The sequence below is a fragment of the Hemitrygon akajei genome, chromosome 3 (genome assembly GCF_048418815.1).
Source record: "Hemitrygon akajei chromosome 3, sHemAka1.3, whole genome shotgun sequence".
NCBI classification, from domain to species: domain Eukaryota; kingdom Metazoa; phylum Chordata; class Chondrichthyes; order Myliobatiformes; family Dasyatidae; genus Hemitrygon; species Hemitrygon akajei.
This window is the reverse complement of record NC_133126.1, coordinates 137250076-137266921: the sequence shown is the minus strand read 5'-3', so window position 1 is coordinate 137266921 and position 16846 is coordinate 137250076. Positions and strand designations below refer to the sequence as shown.

General features: G+C 39.4%; 1 protein-coding gene across 1 annotated transcript in view; it reads left to right on the top strand.

Moving 5' to 3' along the window:
• clstn2a (calsyntenin 2a) overlaps positions 1-16846 on the top strand; it is a 550354-nt gene that overhangs the window by 131827 nt on the left and 401681 nt on the right. Inside the window, exon 2 of the mRNA XM_073040910.1 lies at positions 6229-6264. Within this exon, the coding sequence (XP_072897011.1) occupies positions 6229-6264 (36 nt within the window). The remainder of the gene's footprint in view (positions 1-6228; positions 6265-16846) is intronic.

Genomic DNA, 16846 nt, shown 5'->3' with positions numbered 1-16846 from the left:
GCCCAGATTCTGAAAAAATTTCATAGATTTATAGAACTAGTTCAAGGGAGAAGGTAGTTTGGCCTTAATACTATAACCTTTGTCCCAACAGTTGACTTGTGAGATCTTCTTACGATTCTGAAATGGATTCTTCTGAGTGGTGAACTCTGCCATTCTGATGCCTATCATTATTGGCCCTCTGACCTTTTCACAAAGGTCACAACTCCATTTTGTGCAAATGTAGCTCTCAACGAGGCATCAAAGATCAGTTTTTTTTTAATTCAGTTTTATATTGGCTGCAGTGTTTGTTTCATGATTAAGTCATTATAATGCACAAATGTGGCTGTGATGTGAGGTTCAGCAGGGTCACAGCCTCAGGGAAGAAGCTCTTCCTGTGCCTTCTGGTGAGGGAGCGGAGGCTCCTATAGCACCTACCAGATGGGAGGAGAGTAAAAAGTCCATGGTTAGGGTGAGATGCATCCTTGATAATGCTTTTCGCCCTGCCCAGGCAGCGTTTATGGTAGATGTTCTCAATGATCAAGGGAGTCAGAGCAATGCTTACAAGACTGCTTTGAATCAGTAGATAGGTCCATTTTCAGGGGTTCATCTGTGGATCTTAATGAACATACCACAGCCGTCACCGACTTCATCAAGATCTGTGTCGATATGTGTATGTCTTGTGTCTTTGAAAATATACCAAGTCTTCCCAAACTAGAAGCCCTGGGTGAACCAGGAGACTCACAGTCTGTTGAAGGCTAGGTCCGTGCTGTTCAAGACCAGTGATCCAGATCTCTGCAAGTAATCCAGGTACAACCTATGACAGGTCATTGTGAGAAGCAAGATGGCAATTCCATGTGAAGTTGGAGACTTGTTGTATGTGTGTCAGCTCTGGCAGGGCTTGCATGCCATTACTTCCTAAAAGTCAAAACCAAATAGTGTAAATGGCAGTGATACTTCACTCTCCAGTGAACTCAATGCCTTTTAGCATGCTTTGGAAGGGAGAATAACACTAAATCTATGAAATTCCTCATAGCATCTGGCAACACTGTGATCTCGGTTTCAGGGGCTGAGATCAGAACATTCACTGAGAAGGTGAACCCTTGCAAAGCGACAGGTGATGATGGTTTACCTGGCATTGTACTGAAAATCTATGCGGACAACTAGCTGCAGTGTTCAAGCATTTCTACAGCCACTCACTGCAGTGGTCTAAGGTTTGCATCTGCTTCAAAAGGACAACAATCATACCAGTGCCCGAGAAGAGTAGGGGAAATATCTCAATGATTATCACTTAGTAGCATTCATATCTAGTGTGATGGAGTGCTTTGAGAGGTTGGTCATGGCTTGGATTAGAATTCCTGATCAAAGACCTAGAGCTGCTGCAACTTTCCTATCACTACAACAGGTCCACAACGGATGATGCAATCTCACTGGCTCTCCACTTAGCCTTGGAGCACCAAGATAACAGCAATAAATACATCAAGCTACTGTTTTATTGATTACAGTTCAGTGTTCAACACCATTGTCCCCACAGTAGTAATCAGCATGCATCAAATCCAAGACTGTTGTACCTCCTTCTGCAAATGAATGTTCGATTTCCTTATCGGGGAGACTGCAGTCAGTTCAGATAGGTAGTAACAACTCTTCACTGACAATCAACATAGGCACACTCAAAGAATATATACTTAGCCCAGTTGTACCGTGGAGAGCATTCTGACAGGCTACATTACTGTCTGGTATGGAAGGGCTACTGCACAGGACCGAAAGAAGCTGCAGAAGGTTGTAAATCTAGTCATCTCCATCTTGGGTACTAGCCAACAAAGTGCCCAAGACCTCTTCAGGGAGCGGTGTCTCAGAAAGTCAGCGTCCATTATTAAGGTCCTCAGCATCCAGGGCATGCCCTTTTCTCACTGTTACCATCAGGTAGGAGGTACAGAAGCCTAAAGGCACACACTCAGCAATTTAGGAACTCAGCTTCTTCCCCTCTGCCATCCGATACCTAAATGGACATTGAATCTTTGGAAACTACCTCACTTTTTTTAAATATACAGTATTTCTGTTTTTGCATGTTTTTGATGTATTCAATAGATGTAATTGATTTACTTGTTTATTTATTATTATTTTTTAGTTTTATTTATTATTATTTTTTCTCTGCTAGATTGTGTATTGCATTGAACTGCTGCTGCTTAGTTAGAAAATTTCATGCCAGTGATAATAAACCTGATTCTGATTCTGCTCTATTGTCTCTACACTCATGACTCAGTGTCCAGGCATGGCAGAAACACCATCTATACATTTGCCAATCACACTACTTTTGTTGGCAGAATCCCAGATGGCAACAAAGAGGTGTACAGGAATGAGAGAGATTGGCTGGTTGAGTGGTGTCGCAACAACAAACTTGTACTCAATGTCACTAAGACCAAAAAATTGGTTGTGGACTTGAGGAAGATGAAGTCAGAACACACACCAGATCTCATTGAGGAGTCAGTAGTGAAACGGGTGAGACAGCTTCAAGTTCCTGGGCGGCAGCATCTCAGAAGACCGATCCTGGGCCCTACACATTGATGCAACCACAAAGAAGGCATGGCAATGTCTTTTCTTCATTAGAAGCTTAAGAAGATTTTGTATGTCACCAAAGGCTATCAAATTTCTACAGATGTATAGTGAAGAATGTTCTGACTGGTTGTATTATAGCCTAGTATGGGGGGGGCTCCAATGCATAAAATCGCAAGAGGCTGCAGAGCGTTCTTAATTTAGCCAGTCCCATCACAACACAACCCTCCGACCGTCAAGGACATCTTCAGAGTTGAGCCTGAAGAAGACAGTTTTCATAATATATTTTATTATATATATTCATAATATATGAATATTTTATTCATAATAAAATATTATGAATTCATAATATATTTTTTTCTGATTTTGCAGTAGTATATTACATGATATTGTTGCCTGACACCTTCTGTTTAGAAGGGCCTCTGTTAATTCCTCCAGTCAGTGCTGTGCGTCTTCTCCTCTTACAGGCAGGCTTTGCTTCAATGCTTGTGACAATTAGGTCCAGCAGATCTTTTAAAGTAAATTTCCTACACAGCTTGGTACTTTAACTCACTGAACTCATAGTGCTAATCAATTATTGCTTTGTATGTACACTGCATCAGAAGTCAGCCCCAGGCATACAATATCTGGTTAGCCCTTTCTTGAGTTTCAAGGTTCTGGGGATGTTGAAGATCTATGGTATTTTAATTTTAATGTAATTCTTATACAATGTAATTGGCTGCTGGATGATGATGTATTATGAAGTGTGTAATGAGTTTTGTTTTTCATTGCTAAGTTTCAACCATTATGCGTTTTAGTTGACCTCTTGGATATCCTTTGTACTCTTCGCAATTAAAGTAGTTTAGCAGATTTAATCAGCTTTATTAAGACTTTGGCTTTTTTTTCCTTTAATTATACCTTTCAAGTTCATTAACTGCATTAGGCTGACATGAATATCATTAGGGTTCCAGAATTTGCTTTTCTGCCTCATACATGCAGGAAGTGAAAGTGGTCTAAGTGAAACTAGGCATTACTGGAGTGCCCGTATATTTTAAAATTCCAACCATGAATCATGGACACTCAGAAGGAAATAAGAATTACCCAATTGGCAAATGTTAACATAAACACAACAAATGCACGCTAGGACTCTGCAGAGTACATAATACTAATTTGAATGCTAGTATTCCAACAAATGCCCCCTCTCAAGCATGCACAGCTGGAAAACTATTGAGTAACAGGAAGAAATCCCCACGAGTGCAAATTAAAGGGATTATCATCTACTTACTGTTTTAATGCTGAAGGATTTCTTTCTGTTCTTTCTGCAAATTTACAAAATAGGCATGGTTTTCTGTAGCTGGGAATCTCTTTGGGAAATACAAGCCTAGTGTAGAATTAGTTACTGAAGGCTTTAAAGACTCTGCACATAATTGTTGCTTGCAGAATTTGGGTGCCCCCTTTCAAGAGAAAGGAGATTCAGCAGATAGCATGTGGATCAACATTAAATGCTGAAAGTAGGATGAGTTTGATGGGACTGTTAGCAGATTATTATATTTGTCCAGAGTACTTGGGGAGAAATTTGGCTAGTTGATCCTTAGTGCAGACCAATATGTGAGGATATCTACACTCCCAAGGCATTATTGCCTGAAATCTGCCAAATACAAGGAGAAACTTAGAGCATGGCAAGACTATTTGCCAATAGCTGTGTGACAATGATTGTGTGTCTTTGGCTGCAGAGCTGGGGATAGTATTTGCAATACCTCTATTGTGTAAAGGAAATCTTGGACGTACCCTGTTAAAGGGGCGCAAACTCCATTTAACTTGTTCCAGATACACGCTAGCTCACAGATTAACAAAATAATGAATCTCCCCATTGCAGAGTGCCTTTAGGCAGACATATATCTTAATGACTCTTATTCTGCATGATACACTCAGTGGCCATTTACTCATTATTGTTATACCTGTACTCTTATTGCATGAATGAAGTCACTGGGAAAAAAGTACTGGAAATTATGAAGCAGCCCCTTTATTCAACAGAACAAGCTACAGCAAGCATCATATTGAGACCCTTTTCAGTGGAAGAAGATCTGGCTGGCCCAATGTGTGTACTAATCCTTAAAGGACAATTTCATATTTACAATATATCCACAATATTTTCTTTGAAACTACACATAAACTTCACACCTCCCGATTTGCACCCACACCACAGATATCTAAATGAATTTTAAACAGTATTGTCTGGTCTGTGATTCAGGGCTTTTAGGGACCCATTGTACAGAGCTGCATTTTAAATTTAATCTACAGTCTATTCTCAGATTTGAAGATTGGTGGCTGAAGTTATTTGCTATATGTGCTAAACCCAATAATTACTCTAACATGTACACCTACTTGTTAATGCAAATATCTAATCAGCCAACCATGTGGCAGCAACTCCATGGATAAAAGCATGCAGACTTGATCAAGAGTTTCAGTTGTTGTTCAAACCAAATATAAGAATGGGAAGAAATATGATCTAAGTCGCTTTAACTGTGGAATGATTGTTGGTGCCAGATGGGGTGGTTTGATTATCTCACAAACTGCTGATCTCCTGGAATTTTCACTCACAGTCTCTAGAGTTTACAGAGAATGGTGCAAAAAAAATCCAGTGAGTGACAGTTCTGTGGGGGAAAATGGCTTGTTAATGAGAGAGGTCAGAGACGAATGACCAGACTGGTTCAAGTGACCGTTACTTGAAGGTAACAATATCTCAAATAACCTTGTATTACTACAGTCGCATGCAGAAGAAAATCTCTGAACACCTAAAACATCAAATCATGACATCAATGGGTTGCAGTAGCAGATGAGCACACTGGGTTCCACTCCTGTACCTAATAAAGTTGCCACTGAATGTATCAGAACTGAGGGTTTACACTCATTAGTGCCTAAATTGTGAATGACAACAAGCAGCTTATTTTGCATGTTATTGCCTGGTCTCATGGCTACATTCAAGATGTCTTTATTAGCAGCATTTTATTGAGCTAGTTTCATATTAGCCAACGAAACAAATCAAAGCATTGATAGCAGACAACAAAGTCCTTGAGGCAATATCAAGGCCGCAGCTTTGGGGAGCAAATCACAGACAAAGCCATGTTCAGAAGAACATGATGAGGCTGTGAAAGAGAAAGGTGCTTTTTCCTATTATATGCCATTTCAAAATAGGAATGAGTTAAATGCCAACATGTATATGAGGGTGAAGATTGGTTTAAATAATCAGATCATTTTCAAGGCTTCTAATATCAATAGTTTTCATTCTGACAATAGACGACTTTGTATAGGAACTAAAGCATGTGGACATGCTTGTCTTGTTCTTCTTTGGAGTCTGGTTACACCCTGACATGTCTTGTTCTGTGACTGAAATGTAAATGTATCAATGAGCTTGGCACTGTGTCTGGTTGACTTCTGCAGACCTTTAAGTGGATTGCAGAGCTTGTGAAAATTCTCAGTAATAAGGTGACTAGTATTCACACGTTTCAATATAACCAGGGGAAAATACTTGAGTCCTATTCTACAGACATCTGTGAAAAGTACCATATAATCAGTTGAAATGTCATCTGTTTCAGGTGATTATATCTATGAAAAAATTCTTTTACCTTTGTTCTTCAAGAACAGATTTTTATGAATACAGTTTATTTAGTCAAAATAAATTCCTCACTTTGACATTGTGTTTTTCTTTTCCCTACGCAGGGCACAGTGATGGGATTAACCACAAATACAAAAGAGGTAACTTACTTTAACAAGCTTTCAAATGTGATGAAACAAATTACAGTATGTCTATGGAAACATTTTCAGCATCATAATTATTTAATATTCCATGTTTCTGGCAGTTTGTGTCCTGGAGCAATGCTAGGGGTGAATTTTAATTAACTTTTTTTTGCCATGGATGTTCTGGTTTAAATGTGTGCAAAAGGCCATGTCCTCACAATATGATTATTGAGGAATTCCAATCCCTGTTGCCTCATTTCTTATATTCCTGATTGTTTCCTTAGTGACTGCTGATCACAGAATTTAACCTGTGCCTTTCAGAGCAGGATCTGATGGCCATATTCCTCCACTTATGCATAGTTATTACGTCTAGTATGGCTAGTCACAGCAAGCTAGATTTCTCATCAATAACTATGATATGTATTATTTTAGTCCTGCATTACACCCCAAGCCATGTCATTCAGATGATAATTAGTGAAACCCATAGAAAGCATGAGAATTAGTAAGTTCTTATCAATCTTCTGGTGTCTTTACCAGGCTTAGTTCCTATCTAGTTTCCAAAACATCCCCTACGCAATCATTGTTGTAATCATCATCCAGTTTATAAAATACTTTTTTTATGTTTGCTAGATCAAATTTAGATACTACTAAATATGATTAACATTAAATTGTTGATTAGCTCCCTTACTTATTTTCACAGACAGTGAAATATTTTGAAAGCTTAATTAATTGTTTTATTTTGCTCTTTAATTGCAGAGAAAAAATGCTTATTTTTCTGGACCTGTGAAGCATATAAAATATTGTTTGAGGACATTAATTGTTGCTTTAAGATTGTCACATCTTTAAGGATTGAGTCATTTGGCTAATAACTCTTCTAACAATAAGATCAGGGGCAGTCTGTGAAGAGCACTTGAATAAACTACACAAACTTGTATGAACACCTTGTGCCTCATCTTCAATAGTCTGCACACTTTGCAGTGGATATTGTTGGATGTTCAAAAACCATTAAGCACATATACTTTACACGGTTTATACAAAGAACCTATTAAAATCAAGCTGCAGATAATGTGTCCTTTTACCATGAACGTGAGAATATAATGCAAAGCATGGTCAAGCTAACTTTTAAAAATGTTACCAAATGTGTGACGATCATTTTGAGTTGTTTTTATACAAATTTTAAATGTTTGAACATCATAACTTGATTACACAAATCTGTTCATTGATGCTGTATTTTTATTGCTATCATAATTTAAGAGCAACTTAGATTAGTTAGTACATTTGATATTCAAGTTTGCTCCAAAAATTGTAAGTATGTAAGTATCCAGACAGATACACGCTGCTTGCTATTAACATACAGTATTTAAGAATGCAGTGATGTTGCTGCATTTAAGGGGAAAAGAAGAGAGGTCTACTGTTATTCTATTTCATGGATTTCGTAAAAAAAAATTAACATCATGGGAGTATACTCTCAATCTGTATGAGTACACATGAAGAGCCGATATTTTGTACATCTACTAACATACAGGTTGATTTATTGCAAATGATGAAGTATTGGAGAGTGGCTGGTAAAATTTGAGTTCTTGCTTGAAAATTGCCTGTATGGTGATGCAGCAAGGTAACACTGGGTGGTATATAAAACAGATTAAAGTTTTATCATGGAAGATTTTGCAAAATTGAATTTTGAATGAAGGCCCATTGCTGATACTTATGTTGCTGATAAGTTGATAATCAAGGTCAGCTCTAACATGGGAGACCAGCTTTAAAGCTTGGGAGTGTAAAAGACGAAATGCCAGCTCAGACATATCAGTATCACAGTATTCTTATAGAAGTTGATTGCAATGGAGAATGAGCTTCCATTTCAATACTGAGGATGTGTTACTCTGACTAATGTTGCACCGTTGAGATGAGATGTTAAACCAAACATCTTTTACCCTTGCCAATGGACATTAATAACTGCATATTACAAAGCAAACAGTCTATAACTGAGTCCTGACGAAGGGTCTCGGCCTGAAACGTCGACAGTGCTTCTTCCTATAGATGCTGCCTGGCCTGCTGTGTTCCACCAGCATTTTGTGTGTGTTGCAGTCTATAACTGAAGGGTGATCACTGTCAGTAGACTAAAACTTAACACAGAACATAGAACATTACAGCACAGGAACAGGCCCTTCAGCCCATAATGTTAGGCCAGACTAATTAAATTAGTTATTAAATGGCAAACTAAACTAATCTTTTCTGCCTACACAATATAACTCAGAGTCCTGCCATGTGCAGAAGTTCGCTGATGACACGGCCATAGTGGGGTGTGTCAGGAATGGACAGGAGGAGGAGTATAGGAAACTGATACAGGACTTTGTGATATGGTGCAACTCAAACTACCTGCGTCTCAATATCACCAAGACCAAGGAGATGGTGGTGGACTTTAGGAGATCTAGGCCTCATATGGAGCCAGTGATCATTAATGGAGAATGTGTGGAGCAGGTTAAGACCTACAAGTATCTGGGAGTACAGTTAGACGAGAAGCTTGACTGGACTGCCAACACAGATGCCTTGTGCAGGAAGGCACAGAGTCGAATGTACTTGCTAAGAAGGTTGGCGTCATTCAATGTCTGTAGTGAGATGCTGAAGATGTTCTATAGGTCAGTTGTGGAGAGCGCCCTCTTCTTTGTGGTGGCGTGTTGGGGAGGAAGCATTAAGAAGAGGGACGCCTCACGTCTTAATAAGCTGGTAAGGAAGGCGGGCTCTGTCGTGGGCAAAGTACTGGAGAGTATAACATCGGTAGCTGAGCGAAGGGCGCTGAGTAGGCTACGGTCAATTATGGATAACTCTGAACATCCTCTACATAGCACCATCCAGAGACAGAGAAGCAGTTTCAGCGACAGGTTACTATCGATGCAATGCTCCTCAGACAGGATGAAGAGGTCAATACTCCCCAATGCCATTAGGCTTTACAATTCTACCGCCAGGACTTAAGAACTTTTTAAAAGCTATTATTAATGCTTTTTGAGATGGTGATTTAGATGCATATCATATTTTTTTACTGAGTTAAGTATTGTATGTAATTAGTTTTGCTACAACAAGTGTATGGGACATTGGAAAAAAGTTGAATTTCCCCATGGGGATGAATAAAGTATCTATCTATCTATCTATCTATCTATCTATCTATCTATCTATCTATCTATCTATCAATGCCTGTACCCTTCTATTTTTCTCACATACTTGTGCCTATCTAAACATCATGTAAAAGTCTGTAATGTATGTTCCTCTTCCCAGGCAGTGCATTCCAGGCATCCAGCATTCTCTGAGTGAAAAACTTGTCGCTCACATCTCCTTTGAAATGACCCCCCTCACCTTAACTGCATGCCATCTGATATAAGATATTTCAATCCTGAGAAAATGATATTCCCTGCCTACTCTCTCTATGCCTCTCATAATCTTACAAACCTCTATCAGATCTCCCCTCAGCTTTCGATACTCTAGAGAAAACAACCCAAGTTAGTCCAATCTCTTGTCATACCTCAAAGAACGGTAATCCAGGCAACATCCTGGTAAACCTCTTCTGCACCCTCTCCAAAGCCTCGATGTTCTTCCTACAATGGGGTGACCAGAACTCTAGATACTCTGGATGCGGCATAACTAGAGCTTTATGAAGCTGAAATATAACTTCTTGACTCTTTAACTTAATACCTCGACTACTAAAGCTCAAGTGTGACATATGTCTTCTTAACACCCTATCAACCTATGTAGCCGCTTTCAGGAAGTGATGAACTTGGACCAGAAGATCCCTCTGCTGATCAACACCGTTAAGGATCTTGCCCTTAACAATATACTATCTCTTTTCGTTTGCTCTACTGATGTGCAATATTTCACATTTGTCTGGATTAAACTCTATTTGCCTTTATTCTGCATTTATATCCCATCACATTCTTTTCCAGTCTTCTACACTATTCACAACGCCATCAATCTTCATATCATCTGCAAACTTAGTAACCCGCCCACCTTCATTTTCATCTAGGTCATTTATATACATCACAAACAGCAGAGGTTCCAGTATTCCTGCAAAACACCATTATTAACAGACCTTCAGCTAGAATACCCTCTGTCTTTGTTCTGTAAAGGTAAAGGGGGAACACTTACTTGGATATTGAGGATGGGGCTGAGCTCCTTTATAACTACATCAATATTTACCGGGGACAAAGATGCTGAGGATAAGGAAATTATTGCTGAGCATATTGTTATGCAAGGCCATTTTCAGGTAAGGAAGGAGGAAGTGTTGGGTCTCTTAAAGAGCGTTAAGGTCGATAAGTCGTGAGGCCCTGATAGGATATATCTCAGGTTATAAAAGAGGCAAGAGAAGAGATTGCTTGGACTATGACTATTAACCGCAAGTTCTCTCTGGACACAGACAAGGTCCCAGAGGACTGATGAATATCTAATGTTGTTCTATTATTCAAGATGGGAACAAAGGATAATCCTTTAAGTGGGGTACATCAAGTCATACAAACCTTTTTACAAGGTGATGTGGCTGACTGATGGAAGATAGCACGGTAGACGTTGTCTACATGCATATTACTAAGGCATTTGACAAGGTGTCTCATGGCATGCTCATCCAGAAGATTAAAATGCATGGGATTCATGGTGAATTGTCTGTTTGGATTCAGAGCTCACTTGCCTATAGAAGATAGACAGCAGTTCTCAAAGGGACTTTTCTAGCTGGAGGTCAAGTGATAAATATTGTAGTGATTTTCATCAAATCTGTAATTGGTTGCCATTGTTTGTAACTGACACCATTGACCCAACTCCTGAAGCTTAGCAAAGATTGCTGACATTCATAGCTGATACCAAAGTGAATTTCAGAAAATTCCTGATTATAACAAAATATCAGACAATAAAGTAGTGATTTGCATTAAGTAATTGGATCTTATTATAATCAGGTATTGCATATGGAAAGAAACATTTACTAACATTAATAGAAAGCCAGTTAGGTAGCTCATTATCACATCTCTCAGGAATATCTCAAAGTCTTCACACATTGTGAACAAATTTTGTATTTAATTTATTATGTGGAGGAAGTATTTCAAAAATGATACTTAAATAACATTTTGAACAACTAATTGAAAATTCAGAATTTTAATAGACTTTTCACAATAAAAGCAGCACACTGTAAAATTTTATTTCAGCAATAATGAAGAGCACCTTATTCTTAAATTGTTCACTCCCTTGAATATCTATGGACTGTAGTTTTGTTTATTAAAACAAAAAAAAAGCATTTAAACTCTTGGCATGGTAGAAGGAGCACCAGTTATCTAACAACACACACAAAATGCTGATAGAATACAGCAGGCTAGGCAGCATCAATAGGGAGAAGCGTTGTCGACGTTTCGGGCCGAGATATCTAAGCTTTGGACTTGTTCCTGAGCAACATTAGACTGATGGACTACAGGTAGACATCAGATGAAAATGGGACAAAAGTGAACACCTTTCTAGGTTCCAAGATGCATTGGATCCATGGTGAACTGGCCCTTTGGATTCAGAGAGGTATTCATTGATGACTACATTGGTGCTGCTTCATGCAGCCAAGCTGAGCTCATCAATTTCATTAACTTTGCATCCAGCTTTCACTCTGCCCTTAAATTCAGTTGGTCCATTTCTGACACCTCTCTTTCCTTTCTTAATCTCTCTGTAGGCATCTCTGGAGACAGATTGTCTACCAATATCTTTTATAAACCCAGCGGTTCCCACTGCTATCTCGACTATACTTGTTTGCAACCTGTCTCCTGAAAAATATACCATTCCCTTTTCTCAGTTCTTTTATCTCCACTACATCTGTTCCCAGTATAAAGCTTCCCTTGCCAGAATATCAGAGATGTCTTCTTTCTTCAAAGAACAAGGTTTCCCTTCCTCCAGCATTGATGCTGCCCTCACCCTTCCCGACATTCACTTTCACCTCAGCTTCTTGCTGCCTTAACACAGATAGAGCTCCTCTTGTCCTCAACTACTCCTCCTTGAGACTCCGCATCCAACACATTATTCTTTGCAACTTCAGCCATCTTCAAAAGGACTCTACAACAAAATACGTCTTTATCTCCAACCACCCCCCCCCCCCCATGCAACTCTCTGCCTTCCATAAGAATCACTCCCTTGTCCATTCTTCTCTCCCCACTTCTTTCGCTCCTGGTACATAACCCTGCAGGCAGCCAAGATGCTACACCTGCCCAATTGCCACCTCTCACACCTCCATTCAGGACCCCAAACAGATCTTCCAGCTGAGGCAACACTTCATCTGTGAATCTGTTGGGTTGTCTACTGTATCTGGTACTCCCGATGCAGCCTCCTCTATGTTAGTAAGATCTGACGTAGAGTGGGGGACTGCTTTGTTGAGCACCTCAGCTCAATACTGATGAAGGATCTTGGCCTGAAACATCGACTGTTTATTCAGTTGCATACATGCTACCTGATCTGCTGAGTTCCTCCAGCATGGGGTATACTTGTTGCTGAGGGTAATAGCCGCAGGTGAACCCTGCACTAACTGCTTCCTCCCTTTACTTCTCCTGTTAGCACACATCTACTTTCTGAAGCTTGCACTCTCGGTGTAAAAATCTCATCTATGTGGTTTTCAGCCTCCCAGAAGGAGCCAATTGCATCCAGCTCCAGCTCCATTTCCTTGACCTTGTCTGTCAGGAGCAGAAGTTGTAATCATCCTGTAGATATAGTCATCAGAGAGACTGTTAGGTACCCTGAAAATCCTTCATCTTACAGGAGAAGCATTCCATTGCCTTTAACTACCATCCTGCCTGCACTTGCTATATCTTTGGCTCAAACTTTTTAAGCCTAAATTCTAGAATCAACTAATTGATCCAAATGACTCAGCACCTTTAACTTCTGCCTTTTTTTAACTGAAGCTTTTTGAGCTGAAGCCTGTTAAGCCAAAGCCTGACCATTCTAACATAGGCCCACTCCAACAATGGCCACTCCATTTATACCTTGCTTCATTTTATTTACCCAAGCAATCTCCCACTCCACAGTCAAGTCTTAGCTAACCTCGGTTGCTTATTAAACCTAGTGCCTACTGTCTTACAAGGAGCTGCCTCCAACTCACTCTGTGAACGCTCCCTCTGCAGACATCCCCACAGGCACCGGTTGCTTTTCAAACCTGGTGCATAAAGTCACAAAGAACTCCAAATGCAATGGAGTGAAATCAGTCATTTGGTCCTCAAGCCTGACCTGCCATTTAATAAGTCTGTGGCTGTTCTGACTTTAACTGCAATTCTGTATTTCATTTCACCTAAAATAATTTTATACCACTTACATTTCAAGTTTCTGTCTACCTCTGCATTTAAAGTATCTAGGAACTCTGGTTCTTCCATGGATCAAGACAGAATTTCAAAGAGTCATAACCATCATGGAAACAAAAATCATCTCACTACTGTCATAAGTGGACAAGCAAATAAATAGCAATGGTTATTTCTACATTCTCTTACAAGGGGAATGTAATCCTGTCCACATTCACCTTGCGAAGACCTCTCTGAATTTTATGCTCCAATTCAGCCTTGCCTCACTCTTCTAAATTACAGTGTATGTAAACCTTGTCTGTCAACCTTTCCTTGTGTTTGTTTAGAGACACTTCTTAAAGCTGCTTTCACTGTAGATCATTCTTCCTTAAGTAAGGAGGTACTGTATACATGTACTCCAGATGTGGTTTCACCAGTGCCCTATTTAACAGCAGCATAATCTCCCTACATTTTATTCAATAAAAAAATAACATCCTGCAAGCTTTCCTAATTGTGTGCAGTATCTGAATGCTAACTTTCTGTAAATTACACACAGGAGAACCAGATCCCACAGTCTCATGAAATCTAGTTGTTCACTGTATACCTAATTATGCTCTTCCTGTAATTTTCATTCCAAAATACAGAATTTTTCATTTTCCCACATGATAATCATTTGTCAGATGATTGCCCACTCAATACATATCAATATCACTCCAGAGCCTCTTGTGTTTTCTTCATATCTTACTTTCCTATCATTGTACTGATACCATATTTAACAACTGTACCTTTGGTGCTTTCATTATTCTATTCATAGAAATTGTGATGAAATAAAGGCTCATGTATCAATTTGTGTGCTACAGCACTTAATGCCTTATCAATCAAAATAATGCCTATTCTCTGTTTCAAGTTACCAGCCAATCTTCAGTCCACTGCAATATGTAATCTCCAGTACCATCAGATGTTTTTACAATAAGTTTTGATGTTGTACCTAATCAACAGGCATTTGCGCATCCCATAGCATCCACAGCATATATTAATTCACCAAGAGTACAATAAATTGGCCAAGTATTATTTCCATTTTGCTAAATTATATCTGCATAATTTTCAGAAAATTGCAGGAGCTGAGAAACTTGGGAGGATAAATTCTTAAAGGTATGATGAAGTGAGAGGAATTTTAACAGGCACACAGTATCTCTGCCTTTTGTACTCCATGCCTGTGATAAAGCCAAGGAAATTAAATCTCAATAAAATACTAGATAGCTCTCAGTGGGAGTATACAGCTCAATTCTAAGCACTCCTCTTTAGGATGTACATCAGTGCTTTAGGGACGATTCAGCCGAGAATCATTGATATGGAGTCAGTGTAGGATGAAAGAATTAACTTGCATGGTGAGAACAGAGAAAATATAATTGTTCTGTCTGTGACTAAGGAAAAAGTGTTGCTAACAATGATCAAAATCAGGGCAAGCTGTGAAAGACTAAAATAAGGAGAAACTGTTCACATTGACAGAAGTGTCAGTAACCAGCAGGCTTAGATTTAAGGTTGATCAGTTTAGTTTTTACATGAAAACAGTACACCATCAACCTTGCAGAGTGCTGGACCTCTTTCAGTGGTTATCTGCAATCATATTTGTCAGGAATTATTTGCCTTTGGATGAACCCCTTCAATGATGATATGCAGTACTTCTTATATTTCAAGTTCTTACTGCTACCAAGTTACCTTTCATAAAATAAATTCCATTTTATAATTTTATGTGTATAAACTTATTAGTCACATTTCAGCTATTCTAGATCCACTGTGGATATTGCAAAATGCCTTTAGCACTGCTCTGTTTTATTTCTTTTATTCAACTTACCCTGTTTGAATTTGTGGGAAGGAAGGGATATCTCAGATAAAGTTTCTCTTTAGACTCTATTACCAGAATCAAAAAATTACCTTATTTTGACATTTCATTATTCTGTGTCAAGATTAGTTACCATTTAATAAGAGCTGATGTATCCACAATTAATATGTCGATACTGTATTCCTATTGTGGAGTGGAACATCTACCGTATTTTGTAACAACTGAGAAATCCTCTGTTTTCAAAGAATGAGAACTTCCACCACCCTTCCACCACCGTGGATGCTGCTTTCACCTTTATTTCCTTAATTTTCCACTCATCTACCCTCACCCCATCCTGTTGCCATCATAACAGGAATAGGGTTCCCCTTATCCTTACCTGCTACCACACGAGCCCCCATAAACACCACATCATTCTCCATAATTTCCACCGCCTCCAGTGAGATCTTACCACTAAGCTTGTCTTCCCACCCCACTCCCTTCTTCACTCTCCACAGGGCTCTATACATGACTTCCTTGACTATTTGTCCCTCCACACTGATCTTCCTCGTGGCACCTACCTCTGTAAGTGTGCCAAGTGCTGCACCTGGCCCTACACTTATTCCTTTCACCACCATTCATGGCCCCAAACCTTCCTTCCAGGTGAGGCAGCTCTTCACCTGTGAATCGGTGAAACGTGATGTAGATTGGGGAACCGCACTATCACACGCCTTTGTTGGCAGTATCTCCCAGTAGCAACATATTTCAATTCAATTCTGCATTTCCATTCTGACATACCAGTCCAAGGCCTCCATTACTGCCAAGATGAAACCAAACTCAGTTTGGAGGAGAAAAAGTCAAATACTGTCTGGGTAGCATCCAACCTGATGGCAAGAACATCAATTTCTCCAATTTCCATTAACTTTATGCCCCTCCCTTCTTCTCTCTTTTCCCCTTCCCCTCCCCAATTTTGTTACCCTCTCAACCCTTCTCTTCTCACCTGTCTATTACCTCCTTCTGGACCCCTACTTCCCTTTTTTCCATGGTCTCCTATTAGATTTCATGTTCTTCAGCCACTTACCTCTTGTACTGTCCCTTCCCAGCTTCATACTTCATACTCCACATAAAACCATCTTCTCCCTCATCTGGTCTCACCTATCATCTGCCAGCTGGTATTGCCTCCCCTCATCCCTCCATCTTATTGTGTTCTGCCCCCTTCATCTCCTGTACATCCAGCCTGTAACAGGCAGTTATTCCACTCCATAGATGTTGTTCTACCTGCTGAGTTAGACCATAAGGTCATAAGATAGAAGAGCAGGGGGTACAGACGCCTGAAGGCACACACTCAGTGATTCAGGAACAGCTTCTGCCAATTTCTAATTGAACCCAAGAGCACTACCTCACCACTATTTTATTTCTGGTTTTATTTTGCACTACTTATTTTAACAAGAATATTTAGACGTATATATACTTGATGTAATTCAAGTTTTTTTTTCTATATATTTATTTATCA